This window comes from Hyperoodon ampullatus, assembly GCF_949752795.1.
Source record: "Hyperoodon ampullatus genome assembly, chromosome: 2".
Taxonomy (NCBI): Eukaryota; Metazoa; Chordata; class Mammalia; order Artiodactyla; family Ziphiidae; genus Hyperoodon; species Hyperoodon ampullatus.
In genome coordinates, this window is record NC_136915.1 from 50,638,140 (window position 1) to 50,653,005 (window position 14,866).

The 14,866-nt window shown below is 35.4% G+C and overlaps 1 protein-coding gene across 2 annotated transcripts in view; it reads right to left on the reverse strand.

The window, feature by feature from the left end:
- Positions 1–650: 650 nt before the first annotated feature.
- OMA1 (OMA1 zinc metallopeptidase) overlaps positions 651–14,866 on the reverse strand; it is a gene marked incomplete at its 5' end in the record, with an annotated part of 87,434 nt that continues 73,218 nt past the window's right edge. For both annotated transcript variants that reach the window (XM_079696621.1, XM_079696622.1), the window contains one exon: positions 651–872. In XM_079696621.1, the coding sequence (XP_079552747.1) occupies positions 678–872 (195 nt within the window). In that variant the 3' untranslated portion in view covers positions 651–677. The remainder of the gene's footprint in view (positions 873–14,866) is intronic.

Below are 14,866 nucleotides of genomic sequence, written 5' to 3' on the forward strand. Positions count from 1 at the left end.
AAGTTGACATGACTTCCTGTTAAGACGTCAATGCAACACAAGCACACTATGTATGCAGAGATGATCCTCTCTCCCCATTTTCTCCCTTGGCCACTTGGATCACAAACAGCACTACTTGTGCCTCCCCATGAAAAAAGCTTCTTCAGCTTCTTAATCCCTCATCGGCCATAAGCAAGGACCAGGAATCTCTCTATCTCAAGGTCCCCTATTCCATATAATCCCACCCTAATGCAAACCAATTTCTGCATATTTCAGACTGTCAGTTTCCCAGTTGATCATAACCACCCAGACTCTGAAATGCAGTTTAGGCTCAGCTGGAACCCTCTCGACAGTAACAATTACTGCACATTCTGATATTCTGATTTTTCATCCACTAGAGTTCTGCCCTCCAAATCAAAAGTATACAACAGAGTAAAATGTGTAATATAAATTTATTCTGTGACATTTTCCTCATTGAAGATATTTTAAAATAGATTAAAATGTATCAATATTTTATGAAAAATAAATACCTAGTATAAGAATTTAGATAATACCTGTAATATACATGATTTGACCCTGAGTATCCTTTTTTTTTAATTTCAAACAATATTTTTTAAAAAGTAACATGAAAATGATAAGGATTACTGCATTCTTCATATATCTGGTGTCTCATAAATTTTAATTCCACTGCCAGTTCTTTACTCAACTATACACGTTAATGGTATTTGCTTCTCGTTTTGAATGGGAAGAGTATCCATTTTTGGTTTAACAGTGATATTTAGGTCTTCTTTCTTTGCTTCTTCAAGAAAATTCTTCATGCTGAGTTTGAACAGTAATCGAGGGTCTGGTCCAGAAAGTGGTGGGCAATTACAGGTCTCTCTAATTTTGAGTGCCTATAAAGAAAGAATACAACACAGAATATATACACATATATAAATTAATTAAGGTCATTCCAGTAATTCCTAATATGCTCTATGTAAAACAATGAAATATAAGAATACATTCTGTATTTTTGCAATAAAAGGTAACTTAATTACAACATATGAAAGAGAACCATATATAAATTCATAGTAAATAGTTATATTTACATGATTTGTTCATATAATAAGATATCTGCAAAAAACAACTAAATTTGCAATGACTGCCCACTGTCCTGTTGGGGATAAATAAGCCTTCTTGGAAGTATCTCTATGATTTGTCAAACTCAAGCCAATCCTGAGAACATTATTCAGATTAGAGAATATCTGAAGATGCAGAGAGATTTTTTTCAAGAGAAAGAAAACAACAGAAAACAGATGTGAACATACTGAAAGAAGATATACATGACTGGGGTGGAAATGATGCTAATAACCTAGAAAAGTAAGCAAATCAACATCATGACAACTTTTAACTCCAGGAAAAATAAAATGATGCAGGGAAAAGAAGTAAGCACAGTATACGACATGGCTCAGCTGTGATTAGTGTTTACAGTTTTTAAAAACTGCATATTTATCTAACCAAAATCACAACTTAACCATACTGGGAACAGGGAGAGCTAGATACATCTGTGTGTATGCACAGGGTGTGACAGTGGTAAGGGAGAACTTAATTCTCATCCTCTATGGGGGAAAAGAAATAGCTAATACCTAAAACCGAAAAGTTAGGAAGTAGCGATATAAGCACGTTATACAGATAAGGTGGGAAATACCAAAAGAATCATTTAATAGAGTTGCAAATGGTTACCCTTGAAACTGAAGGCAGGATAGGGAGACTGCCGCTTTAAGTACTAGCATTAGAGAACTATGTGCTTCTTCAAAGCGGGTACATGAATGACTTTAAGACATGAAAACTAAAATAGCAATTTTTTTTAAGGGAAAAAAGTCTTAATACCTAAGGGGTTTTAAAAGAAAGATGTTTAAGGGGAAAAGCTAGTTTAGGTTTTTACTACTTCTAAATGTTTGATTGATGCATGTTAAGGGAAGAAAAGCAGGGGAGGGGAGAGTCAGTGCTTGGGGAGTAGCAAAGTTTCAAAAATAAAAGTTCTCACTGATAAAATAATGACTTGGAGCAGTGGGGAGAAGACCTAAAGGACAAGGACCTGAGGGAAGAGGTCGCATGGGTACCTAGAAGAAGAGAATTCCAAGAAGCAGCAGTGAGTGCCAGAACCTGAGAAGGGAGCGTGGCTGGAGTGCTGTGGAGGAAGCCAGGGCAGCTGCAGCAGAGGCGGGAAGGAGGCAGGAGCAGACTGCGGGATCTCACAGGTCACACTACGGATTTTAGGTTTTCCTCTGAGTGGGCCTGCTCCTGATATTTGTGGGGTCCATGGCAAGAATGCAAATGGAGGCTCAGATACCATATATTTAAACATCTAAAATGACTACATAAAAAAATGTTCTATTCTACTTTGAGGAACAGACAATCAAAATGACTCTGACGGGGATGTTCCCGGTGGTCCAGTGGTTGAGAATCCGTGTTCCAATGCAGGGGACGCGGGTTCGATCCCTGGTTGGGGAACTAAGATCCCACATGCCGCAGAGTCAACTAAGCCTGCGCACTGCAACTACAGAGCCCACGCCCCACCTAGAGAGAAGCCCGCATGCCACAACAAAAGATCCCGTGTGCTGCAACTAAGACCCAATGCAGCCAGAAATAAATAAATAATTAATTAATATTTAAAAAAAAAAAAAAAAGTAGCTGTACCTTTTTTTAAAAAATGACTCTAACAGCCAAGTACAAAATTAGAATTCTTTAATTTCACGTGTAAGGTTGCAGGGAGCCTACCCCAGCCGCTGCCACTGGCCTGCTGCCCACTCCCTTCTCCTCCCACCCCTGGCCTACTTGGCACAGTGAGGGACCTTGTGTGTGCGCGTCCAAAGGAAGAGGTCCATGCAGGCCCTGAAAGTGGGCTCCAGAGTGTTTGGGCGAGGAATTCCACTATCCCAAATACCAGAGTGCCATGTGGTGAGGGCACAGGCTCTTAAAAGGGACTACTCCCTGAGCTCCCACAGGAGAGGGGGGCATGCAACCAGCGGCAAGCCAGAAAAGGGTCTTCTTAAATGGTCGAGGCCAGGGCAAGAGCTTGGGTCTAGGAGACCTTTGACCCTGAATGAGGCTATAAGTTACCAAAATAAACTGAAGAGGAAAAAGCATTAAAGTGAAATTCTTTGGTGATAGGGGCCTTGTCTGAAGTTTCTTTGTATCTCACAATACAGTAGATTGAATATGTACTGAGTGTTAAATAAATGTTTGTTAAAGTAAACTGAACTGAAAAAAGGAAGAAAATGTTTCCCAACTATAGCACTAAAGTAAAAAGAAATTGAGACCCTCAGCTAAATGGTGACCTACTGTCCAAACAAGGATACCTTTGGGAGTGAAAGGAAATGCTATTAAAATAAGATTTACACTGAGACATCAGGCATAAACTGAGACTGTCCTGTCAAAACTGGGACGTACAGTCTACTCTTGCTTTAACTCCCCTACAACCATGTTGATGTTCTTTTCCAAGTGAGAAGCCAACCTGTCACGGCTGCTACATCACATGCCTAAGGCCTTCACTGGTATCAGTAAAGGGCCAAGTGTGGAGTTCGGCAGGTAGTAGCTGGCACAGCTGAATTTAGCAATGAGAGATGCAAAGCAGCAAACAAAGAAAAGAGAGTGCCATATCCTACAATCTTTCAGTAAAAGCTCTTCTCTTTCCCTTAAATTATTTTATTCAGGACTTTTACATTCAACAAATATTTAGAACATCACACTGAGGAGGTGCTAGGTACACACTGATTAGAACGAATAGTCATGATCCCTGCCCTCATGCAATTTACTTTGCGTTTCCCCACGACTGGGCATTTGAATTGCTTCCATAGTTTTGTTTTATGTGGCTTTTATAAATTACCCTGCTATGAAAACCTTTGTTTAAAAAAGAGATGTTATTTTTTAACCTCCATTTGGGTTTACTTGAGGGAGACCCCCTAAAATAGAATGATCTAATCAAAGAGTAAGAATAGAGTATAATTTTTGTTATATAGGACCAGACTGCTTTCACCAGAAAGGCTTTACCAACTTATAATGTCATCCGCGTACATACATAGCTGAGTTATTCATCATCAACAGAACATAAAATTTTATGATTTCTATCCAGATAACCACATAATTTCAAACCTCAGAATCCCTAGAAATCATCAGTTAAATTTTACAGAGAAGAAAATTGAGCCCTAAAGAGGTTAAGTGACTGGCAGGAAACAAAAAACTGCTTAGCGTTTGTTTATTCACTTGTAATTGCCAAAATTGGAAGCAACCAGGATGTCCTTTAGTAGGTTACTGCATAACCTGTGATGCAAGCAGACAATGAAATATTATTCAGCACTAATAAGAAATAGTGCTGGCTACTTTTATGGCTTTTATCAAGCCATAAAAAGACATGGAAGAACCTTAAATGTATGTTTTTAAGTGAAAAAAAAAAGCTAATCTGCAAAGGCTACATAGTCTATGACCCTAGTTACATACATGACATTCTGGAAAAGGCAAAACTACGGAGACACTAAAAAGATCCATGGTTGTCAGAGGCTGGGGTGAAGACAGGGAGGAACAGGCAGAGCAGAGTGCATTTTTAGGGCAATGAAACTACTCTATGTGGTACTATAATGATAAACACATGTCATTATACATTTGTCAAAACCCATCGAATGTACAACACTAAGAGTGAACCCTAATGTAAACTATGGACTTTGGGTCATAATAATGGGGCAATGTAGGTTCAACTACTGTAACAAATGTAGCACTCTGCTACAGGATTTTGATAGTGGGGGGAACCTGTTTCCCTATGGAAGCAAGAGGTAGATGGGAAATCTCTACCTTCCACCCAATTTTGCTATGAATCTAAAATTGCTCTTAAAAATAAAGTCTGTTTTTTAAAAAGCTGGCATGGAAGTACTGATAAAAAGGCTTAGAAAAAAGGGATTAGAACACACTTTTGTTGTTTTTAATACTTTTGCATTACATGTACTAATGTGGTTTTTTGTTTTTTGTTTTTGCACATTATATGTTTCTTGAGTAAATCTTTTACTGAATAAAATGCACTTTGGAGATGTCTGAGCTACATTTCCTTAATTGCTAGAAAAACTATACATACTTTATAAAGGTTTTCTGTTACTATTTGTTCATCTGTGAACTGTTTTTCTCCTCTACCTATCAAGCAGAATCCTGTTACAGACCATACATATTTCCATCAAATCTTCATCTGTTTTGCATAATAAGATTTTATTGCATATGTTGGTAAAATATTTTTTTCACTTTCGTTTCCACATTAATTTTATTACATTTTGCCGTGTCAACATCTTTTACTTTTTATAAATTCAAATCTTAGTAAATATGCCTTCATCTCTTTTAAAGTAAGCAATGTTTTCCCACTCTACAGCTAGAATATGCCTTTCTATTTCCTTTGTTTTCTGTGTTTAACTTCATGTACTGCACATAATAGGTACTTAATAAATGCATGCTGAATTTTAAACATTTATAGAACACAAGCTATGAATAAATGGTTATGATAAATGTCATAAGAAAAACACTCTTAAGAGTTTACAGTCTAAGAGAAAATAGGAACACACTCTCATAATAAGAATATACAGTTCTAAGAATCCCATGGAAGATCTAGAGTTAAATATGGGATTAGCCAGCCTAAAGATTCCAACTAGGAGTAAAAGGAACTAACATTTACTGTTCATTTTCTATATATCTTGCACTGTGCCAGGTACTTTACCTGTTATCTAAATTGGTATTATGATATGAACCACTTTTGAAATCTTGGGTTCAGTGTTGAATACTTATCATTAAAGTGTCTTATAAGGGAGGGAGGGAGGGAGGGAGGGAAGGAGGCAGGACCTTACCCCACAAACATACAAGTACATACATAAAACATCCAGGACTTATTGCTATCCTAATATTACAGATGACGAAAGCTGAATGTTAGATTAGGTAGCTACCTCAAAGTTAGGTGAGTGGGTCAGATTAAAACCCCAAACTCCTTAGACCACTGCTATTTTTTCATTACTTCCTATAAACATCCTTTTTTCCATCATGGACTATTAATCTGCTGCATGCTAAGCTTCTGAGAGAATGTAACTGTTATTCAACTGCATTGCCCAATTTTTCTATTTTTAACACAATATTTTATTACTTACCTTTCCTATTATTACCATCATGCAATAATTTAACAAATATTCGCTAAGTATCTCAGAAATGGTCTCAGGCACTACGGATATAGCAGTGAAAAGGGGCCTTACATTCTGGGGGAGGAGATAGATAATAAGTAAACAAGGGAACTTTAGTTAAGCACACAAAGAAATTAAACAGTAAACTGCGTTACAGAATGACTGCATGGAACAGAGGCTATTGGAGATTGGGGGATCAGGAAAAGCCTCCCTAGGCACATAACGTTTGTGTAAAGAGCTGAGGGAAGAATGTTCCAGGCTGAGAAATCGGCAAGTAGAGGGGTTGTAAGGAGGAAAGAGGCTTCACATGAAATAGCTGGGATCAAGGAAAACCTGGGGAGAGTGGTACATGAAAAAGCTGGAGAGGCAGGCAGTGGCCAAATCACATGATTTAAAGACCAAGTAAGGAGTTTGGATTTTTATTCAAAGTTAAATGAGAAGCCACTGAAAGCATGGAAATGACATTAAAAAGAGCATTCTGGCTACTGTATTGAAAATACGTTGTTAGGGATTGAGGTGAAAAGTGGAACAAGAAGATTAAAATAGGAGATGACTGCAGTTAACCTAGGGAAGAGATGATGGTGACTTTTACTAGGGCAGTAGCAATGCTGATGGAGAAGGGAATACATCCCTAATGCCTTGTGGAGGCAGTCAACAAAATTTTCTAGTTGGCAAGATACAGAGAGGAAAGGAAGAGAGAAATTAAAGATGAGTCCTAAATTTCCTCCTCTGTGTTAATAGCTTCTCTTTTATTATGCTACCCACGTATCTGAGGATAATTTACTTGCTCACTGTAAATCATTATTGTTAAGCAGTATTGTATCGTTGGCTGGTTAATGACACCAGTCCATAAATTCTTTTAAAGGTGTTCTTATCAAATTGTCAAAACAAAATATTTTTACTCACAAAATGATTAACATTTTGCTCATCAAATAATTAACAATGCCCCTTTCTATATTTTGAAGCTAGAATTAATTATTCACCAAATATTTGTTCTTTGAACTTTAAAAAAAATTCTCCAAAGTTAATTCCCATCAGGGCTAGGTGTCCTTTTCTCTACTTATTTGTTATGATTCTTTGGGTTTCTAATACAGTTGTTTTTATTTATTTGATTTAATTACACCTTACCACTTTCCTCAAAATTTAATTTGAGGAGGTTCATTCTAGTTATAATTTCTACTTCTAGCTGCATCCACCTTGGCAATACTCACAAACACACACACACTCATGCATGCACACACTTTATTTCTGATTTTGACCTGGCCCATTAACTAATATCCAACTAAAAATAACATTCTTCGAAATATTTTTGGTTCTCCTGTATGTTAATTATTGTAGCTCCTCTCCTGATCATATTTACATTTCATTCTTTGTCTAACAAACCAATGATTCTCACTTTGACTAAATTTTCCAAAGAAACAACTATTGTAATTTTGCTTATTTCTGCTTAATTTTATTAATGGTATTTTCCCTATCTGGGGCACATTACTCTATTTCTTTGCTCTTCTTCTGTCTTATTAATATAGACATTTAAATTGATAACATTTCCTTTACACATCAGTTTGACAGCAACCAATGAAAACATAACTATATCACTGCTCTTATTGTTTATGATTTCTCTCTTGCCTTATACACAATTTTAACTTTCACCCATCTTTTAATTTTTGTTATGCTAATTTTAATGTACTGTGTTCTGACAATTTGAACCCTAACATTTTTTATATTACATACATGTATTTTTTGTCCAAAAAAGTTTTATGACCAATATTGCTATAAAAGATTTATGCACATTTAAGAAGAAAATATACATCTATTTCCAAGCATTTAGTCTCTAATGTCGGTTAAATCTTATTTTTGTCCTATTCAACTCATTTCTTTGTTAATTCCTTTACATGATCTGTGGTTTTCTAAGAACAGCAGGGTGCAAACTATAATCACAATCATATATAAACAAACTAAACTATATATTTTATCTAATTCTCAATCATCAGTGGATTCTGTAAAGAGCACTACTGCTACTGAGCACTTCACTGACATATTGTTTTATGTGTTTCATTTATTAAGGGATCTTCCACCTTAAAAGAAAGAAAAGTTGGTTTAGCTAGATACCATAGCAAAGTGTATTAGTTCCACTGGTTTCTGTTTGGTTGGTTGGTCTTGTTTCTTTCCCCCTTAAACTCTTACAGTTCTCCAAAGTCTGAAAAGTAAGATCCAAAGTCATTCTTACTATTGTTTTTAAATTTTCTCTTTATACCTTGGCATCTTTAAGAGCCTATCTTTGCAATGACGATTAAACACTTGATAAATTTAACTACCTAGGGATGTTCATATCAGGCTTCTCATGCATGATGCTCTGGGATTCTTCTAAAAACCTATCTTGAGAAATGTTATCTAAATCAAAAAATTGATATAGAAACCAAAGTCAAAGAAATAAAGACATGAATGAATCCTTACCACTGTTACATGCAGTTTGGATTTCCTTGTGTCTTCAATATGCTTCCATTGTTTAGATACTTTTTAGCTTTGGATGTTTTAATTTGGTTGTGCTATGTTCCTCTATCTCCAAGCATCAATGAGTCTTTGCTCTGGAGCATCAATTCTTCTCTTTACAACCTCCAATGAAAGCTTTACAAGCTTCTCTGCTGTATTTGCAAGTTTAGCAATTTTTTGAAATGGATGTATCTTACATTTGTGAAGTCATTCTTCTTCTGTCACTTTCAATGTAGTTAAATCAGTCATCATGCCAGCTTCACGTGGTGCTGCTTCTGTAGTTTTCATCACCTAGGCTGTCCTCTCCAATGAAGTAACATTTTTAAATTAGATTGAGATTTGAGATTTGGTTTTGTTTTTAAGATTTTTCTACTCTTTGAAGCTTATCTTACTGGGGGAAAATGGGCATTTCAGGGGCTTTGTTTTTTGGTCGTTATTGTTGTTTAGACGAGGGTCTTTGTAGTGGTATTAGTTAAGGACACTCAGACACTACTTAGTCTTTTAAATACAATTACCTATGATCAACTTTCCTTTCTTGCCAGCTCTTATGCACTCATCATCATTCTGATTTTTTAAAAAAATCTGTCTTACCTACATCTTAAATCTACTCTTGAGTAGGAGAAAAATATGGCTGCAACATCTTTTATTCCGTTAAGAGTTGACTTGGCTGGTCTGAGTTCCTTCTTCACTGTTCTATATAGATTCCTCCCGAAGACACACATTTAGCTAAGCCTTTAGAGACAGAGGAGGATGATATTTCCTTAATCAAAAACACTTCTCAGTTTGCTAAAGAACCGGATCTTTTGCAGAGTGCCAAATCACCACTCCACAATCACTTGCTGGTCATAAGGGGGAAAACCACATTTCCAAAGGAGGCGTTAAGGCCATCACCATCCAACCCCCCGATCAAATGTGACATCACTAAACATGGAGCAGCCAGATTAAGAGAATCCTGATGTGAAGCAATATGAAACACAGCTGCACAACCTATAAAATATTCTTGCCAAAAACGTAACTTTCATTTATAGGTATACAGAGAAACAAGTTGGTCAAAATCACAAAGAAGCAATCAGATAAATCTAGAATGTGGGACTAGATTTATTCAACACGTCAACATGTTTAAAGACAAACAAAACAGAGAGGAGGGGCACTGTTCTAAAGTCAGACTTAAGGGACATAGCAACCAGATGCAGTATATGGATATTGATGGATTATGATTTGAACAAAACAATCAGAAAACTATAGTTTGAGACAGAGAAATTTGAATATGCACAGGATACTTAATTTTGTTGAGGAGAATTACTTGATTTTCTTGGCTATGATAATGGTATGATTATGAAAGAAAATGATACTACTTTCTAAAATACATACTGAAGTAATTAGGAGGGAAAGCCCTCATGTCTAGGATTTGCATTAAAATACTTCTGGGGAAAGAAATAAGAGAAGAGGCAGATGAAGCAAGTGTATAAAAAGGTTGATACTACTGAATGTAAGTGAAAAACGGGGGTTTATTAAATTATTCAAATTATTCTCTATCTTTACATACGTTTTTAAATTTTTATTAACAAACGGTAAACTAAAACATTTTTCTTTAGAACAAAGCTTCTCCCTCTGTAGCTTCCCTTTTCCTCTGTCATGTTTGCATTTCTATAACTTCACTCTTGATTTTACATCTACATCTTTAGTTCTAAATGGCTCAAGAGAGGTTTAAATGTTTCTTCTGAAAAATGAAAGCAGTCTCTTTACACCCTCTCAATCTCCAGCTCTTTCCCTTGATTTCTGAAGGTTAAGCATATACTTTTCAAAAGATCTGAAATTTTAGCATCAATAGTCTCAATGCAAAAACTCACTAGAAACAAATTTAACAGAAAATAATGAGAATAGTAGGTTATCACTTTAAGAGACAGAAAATACAAGGATAATGTCTATGTGGCTACTTAAAAATAACAAAACAAAACTTCTGTTTATATATTAGTCTGACAGGATGATTTGATTTGGTATCAACTTGAAAGGCTAATGGAAGACAACAGGAAATAAAAACAGAGAAAACTGTGAAAGAATTTGAAATGGGCATTAAAAGATCATTTGGTATCCTGTCAAATGCATCCTTTGGTATTATACTAGCCTTTCATGGCTTTAGAGAGATTTTACCACTCTGTAAGTTGTAGAAAACTTAAAACAATGTAAATGATACATGTCCACAGAAAAGGAAATGAACTATGTCTGGTGAAATGTAACTGATTATTGCCTTATGAATGCATCAGTTTTGCACCTACTTGTACAATCATCTGAACTAGTTGTAAGATATTACTGGCTCCCTCATTAATAATAAGTTAAATAAAATCTCAGATGTGGTTCATTTTATATTTGTGTATGTCATAATTTTACCTTTAAATTTACTTTTTCTCCTCTAACTCATTTCCTTTCATAAACTGCAATGGAAATTGGAGTCTGACTAATTTTTTAAGTGGTCTAATTAAGTATAAATAACTAAAACTTTGAATAGATATAAAAAATTAAAAATTAAGGCCACCTTGACACAGGTCAATTATCCTCTGGAATGATAAAATAATATGGAAAAGTTTTCAAATAAAATTTTACGATCAACCACTCCTAACATATGAGAATCAGGTATTAAGAAATGGCTGTATTTATTCCCAGTAACAATAGAAATATTTATAAAACAACTGCTGGTACATATCAGGATTCTTCTAGGTACTATATATCAAGTAAGACAGCAATTATTTATGCATAAAAATATAAACTATAATAATTAAGCTCAAAAAAGGAAAAAAGACAGGAAAAAAAATTAAAGCCAAAGAAGCCTCATAATTAGATTAAAAGCTTCCTTTGAAAATAGAAACCAAGACATTTCAAGGAAAAAAAATCACCTCAATTTTTAAACATATTTTTCTAAAAATATCATTACTTTTCTCCTCTTTCCCTATAAAATCAAGTTTTTTCTAATAGTCCATTCATTTTAGCCTCAAGTAGATACACATCACATGCACCATAATATTTTTTTAAGGTTTTAGACAATGTTACTGTCAGGCTTCCTGGCTTTATATGATTCAGAGGCCAATTCAATTACAGTAGCTGCTATGATATTTGCCTTTTCCTCAACACTCTTCTTGTCAGACAAAATGAAATTCTGCAAGGTGAACAGTGTATGTTTGTGTACATTGGCCAACAACGACATTTCACTTCAATGTTAAACACACTCGTATTTTCTACTTATGAGATGTATAATATTAATGATTTATGCATTTACTTTGTCCAATTATAAATGTGTAAGAATGATTTACACATGAGTTAAAATCCCCAGCTTCCTGAAAGTTTAAAGAATTTGAAATAAAATGAGATTAAAATGAATTCATTTGTAGTCTGCCACTGATTCTCATGTCTAAATATTAAATGTAGTAACTTTGAAACTCAAGATTTAAAAAACAGTTTACAAATAAAGCTGACATTGAAAGTTCTAAGAACGTTAAAAAATAAATCCTATTCAAAATTATGATTACAATAACATAACCCAAGACAACTAGTAAGTCAAATTAATCATTTTTCCTACATATTCTATTATTCTCCATCCCCTTTCTCCTCACCAAGGAAAGGATGGCATAGAGTTGGTGAGAGAAGAAATAATACAAAATTCAGTATAAATGTTTTCAGTTGTAAGATAAATCTTTCAAGTAAATTTCTACCCTGGGTTATCATACAGTTTCTCTTATTCACACCTATTCATATTGTATAATGATACTTACAGAAGGAAAATTAAATAAGGTCTTCCGAGGACAACGTATGGTATATATATATATATACATTTAAAATCTGAACATTGTAACTATAATTTCAAAACTGTCATACTATTAAACATCAACAGGTTGATAGAACATCTGTTCTTCAGTTTTTCTCCCAAGTTGTTATGGTAACCGAATATGTGGAACATGTGTTTCCTAAATTTAACTGATTATTTCAAGTAAATAAAATTATAACATATCATATTATTAACTACAAATAATATTATTACTATAACCCTATATTTATCCTTTTTAAATGCTAGTGGATCACAGGATTATATTTAACTAGGCATTTACACATGCTTTATCTCAGAATTCACATTTTTTTTAAAAAAGGACATTTATTTTTCTAATTTGGGGGCGTTTTCTTGATTTAGAAACAAAACAGGAAAGGAACTAGTCTATTTTCTGAACAATATACTATACTAAAATATTCCAAAATTATATGATTGTACTGCTTTGTAGGAGCCATAGATCACATTCTTTTCAAACATAATTCAGATCCTGTTACTCCTCTAGTCCTCAGCTCAAAACCCTCCAGTGGTGTTCCATCTCTGACAAAAGCCGCCCTTTTTTTTTTCTTTGCAGGGCTGTAGAGCCTGCACCCTCCACCTTCCCTTGCTTACCCCATCCAATTACACTGATTTCCTTGCTGGTCCTCAAATACCAGGCTCACTACTGCCTCAGGGACTTGTACTTACTATTCCCTCTGCCTGCAAGGTTCTTCCTCCTAGGAAGCTACATGGCTCACTCTTTCACTTATTTCAAGTCTTCATTCAAATACCATCTTCCCAGAGAAACCTCCTCTGACCCAACCCCATTTCTTTTTTTCTTTTTTTAACATCTTTATTGGAGTATAATTTGCTTTACAATGGTGTGTTAGTTTCTGCTGTATAACAAAGTGAATCAGCTATGCATATACATATATCCCCATATCTCCTCCCTCTGCATCTCCCTCCCACCCTCCCTATCCTACCCCTCTAGGTGGTCACAAAGCACCGAGCTGATCTGCCTGTGCCATGCAGCTGCTTCCCACTAGCTATCTACTTTACATTTGGTAGTGTATTATATGTCCCTGTCACTCTCTCACTTCATCCCAGCTTACCCTTCCCACTCCCCATGTCCTCAAGTCCATTCTCTATGTCTGCGGTTTTTTTCTGTTTTTTTTTTTTGTTTTTTTAAACATCTTTATTGCAGTATAATTGCTTTACAATGGTTTGTTAGTTTCTGCTTTATAACAAAGTGGATCAGTTATATATATACATATGTTCCCATATCTCTTCCCCCTTGCGTCTCCCTCCCTCCCACCCTCCCTATCCCACCCTTCTAGGTGGTCACAAAGCACCGAGCTGAAAAAAAAAAAAAGGTCATAGAGAACCTAGGGGTAAGACGGGAATAAAGACATGTCTGCATGTTTATTCCTGTCCTGCCCCTATGTTCTTCAGAACTTTTTTTTTTAGATTCCATATATATGTGTTAGCATATGGTATTTGTTTTTCTCTTTCTGACTTACTTCACTCTGTATGACAGACTCTAGGTCCATCCACCTCCCTACAAATAACACAAGTTCGTTTCTTTTTATGGCTGAGTAATATTCCACTGCATATATGTGCCACATCTTCTTTATCCATTTATCTGTCGATGGACACCTAGGTTGCTTCCATGTCCTGGCTATTGTAAATAGTGCTGCAATGAACATTGTGGTACATGACTCTTTTTGAATTATGGTTTTCTCAGGGTATATGCCCAGTAGTGGGATTGCTGGGTCCTATGGTAGTTCTATTTTTAGTTTTTTAAGGAACCTCCATACTGTTCTCCATAGTGGTTGTATTAATTTACATTCCTACCAACAGTGCAAGAGGATTCCGTTTTCTCCACACCCTCTCCAGCATTTATTGTTTGTAGATTTTTTGATGATGGCCATTCTGACCGGTGTGAGGTGATATCTCATTGTAGTTTTGATTTGCATTTTCTAATGATTAGTGATGTTGAGCATCCTTTCATGTGTTTCTTGGCAATCTGTATACCTTTCATGTGTTTGTTGGCAATCTGTGTATCTTCCTTGGAGAAATGTCTAGTTAGGTCCTCTGCCCATTTTTGGATTGGGTTGTTTGTTTTTTGGATATTGAGCTGCATGAGCTGCTTGTATATTTTGGAGATTAATCCTTTGTCAGTTGCTTCATTTGCAAATATTTTCTCCCATTCTGAGGGTTGCCTTTTTGTCCTGTTTATGGTTTCCTTTGCTGTGCAAAAGCTTTTAAGTTTCATTAGGTCCCATTTGTTTATTTTTGTTTTTATTTCTATTTCTCTAGGAGGTGGATCAAAAAGGATCTTGCTGTGATTCATGTCACAGAGTGTTCTGCCTATGTTTTCCTCTAAGAGTTCTATAGTGTCTAGCCTTACATTTAGGTCTTT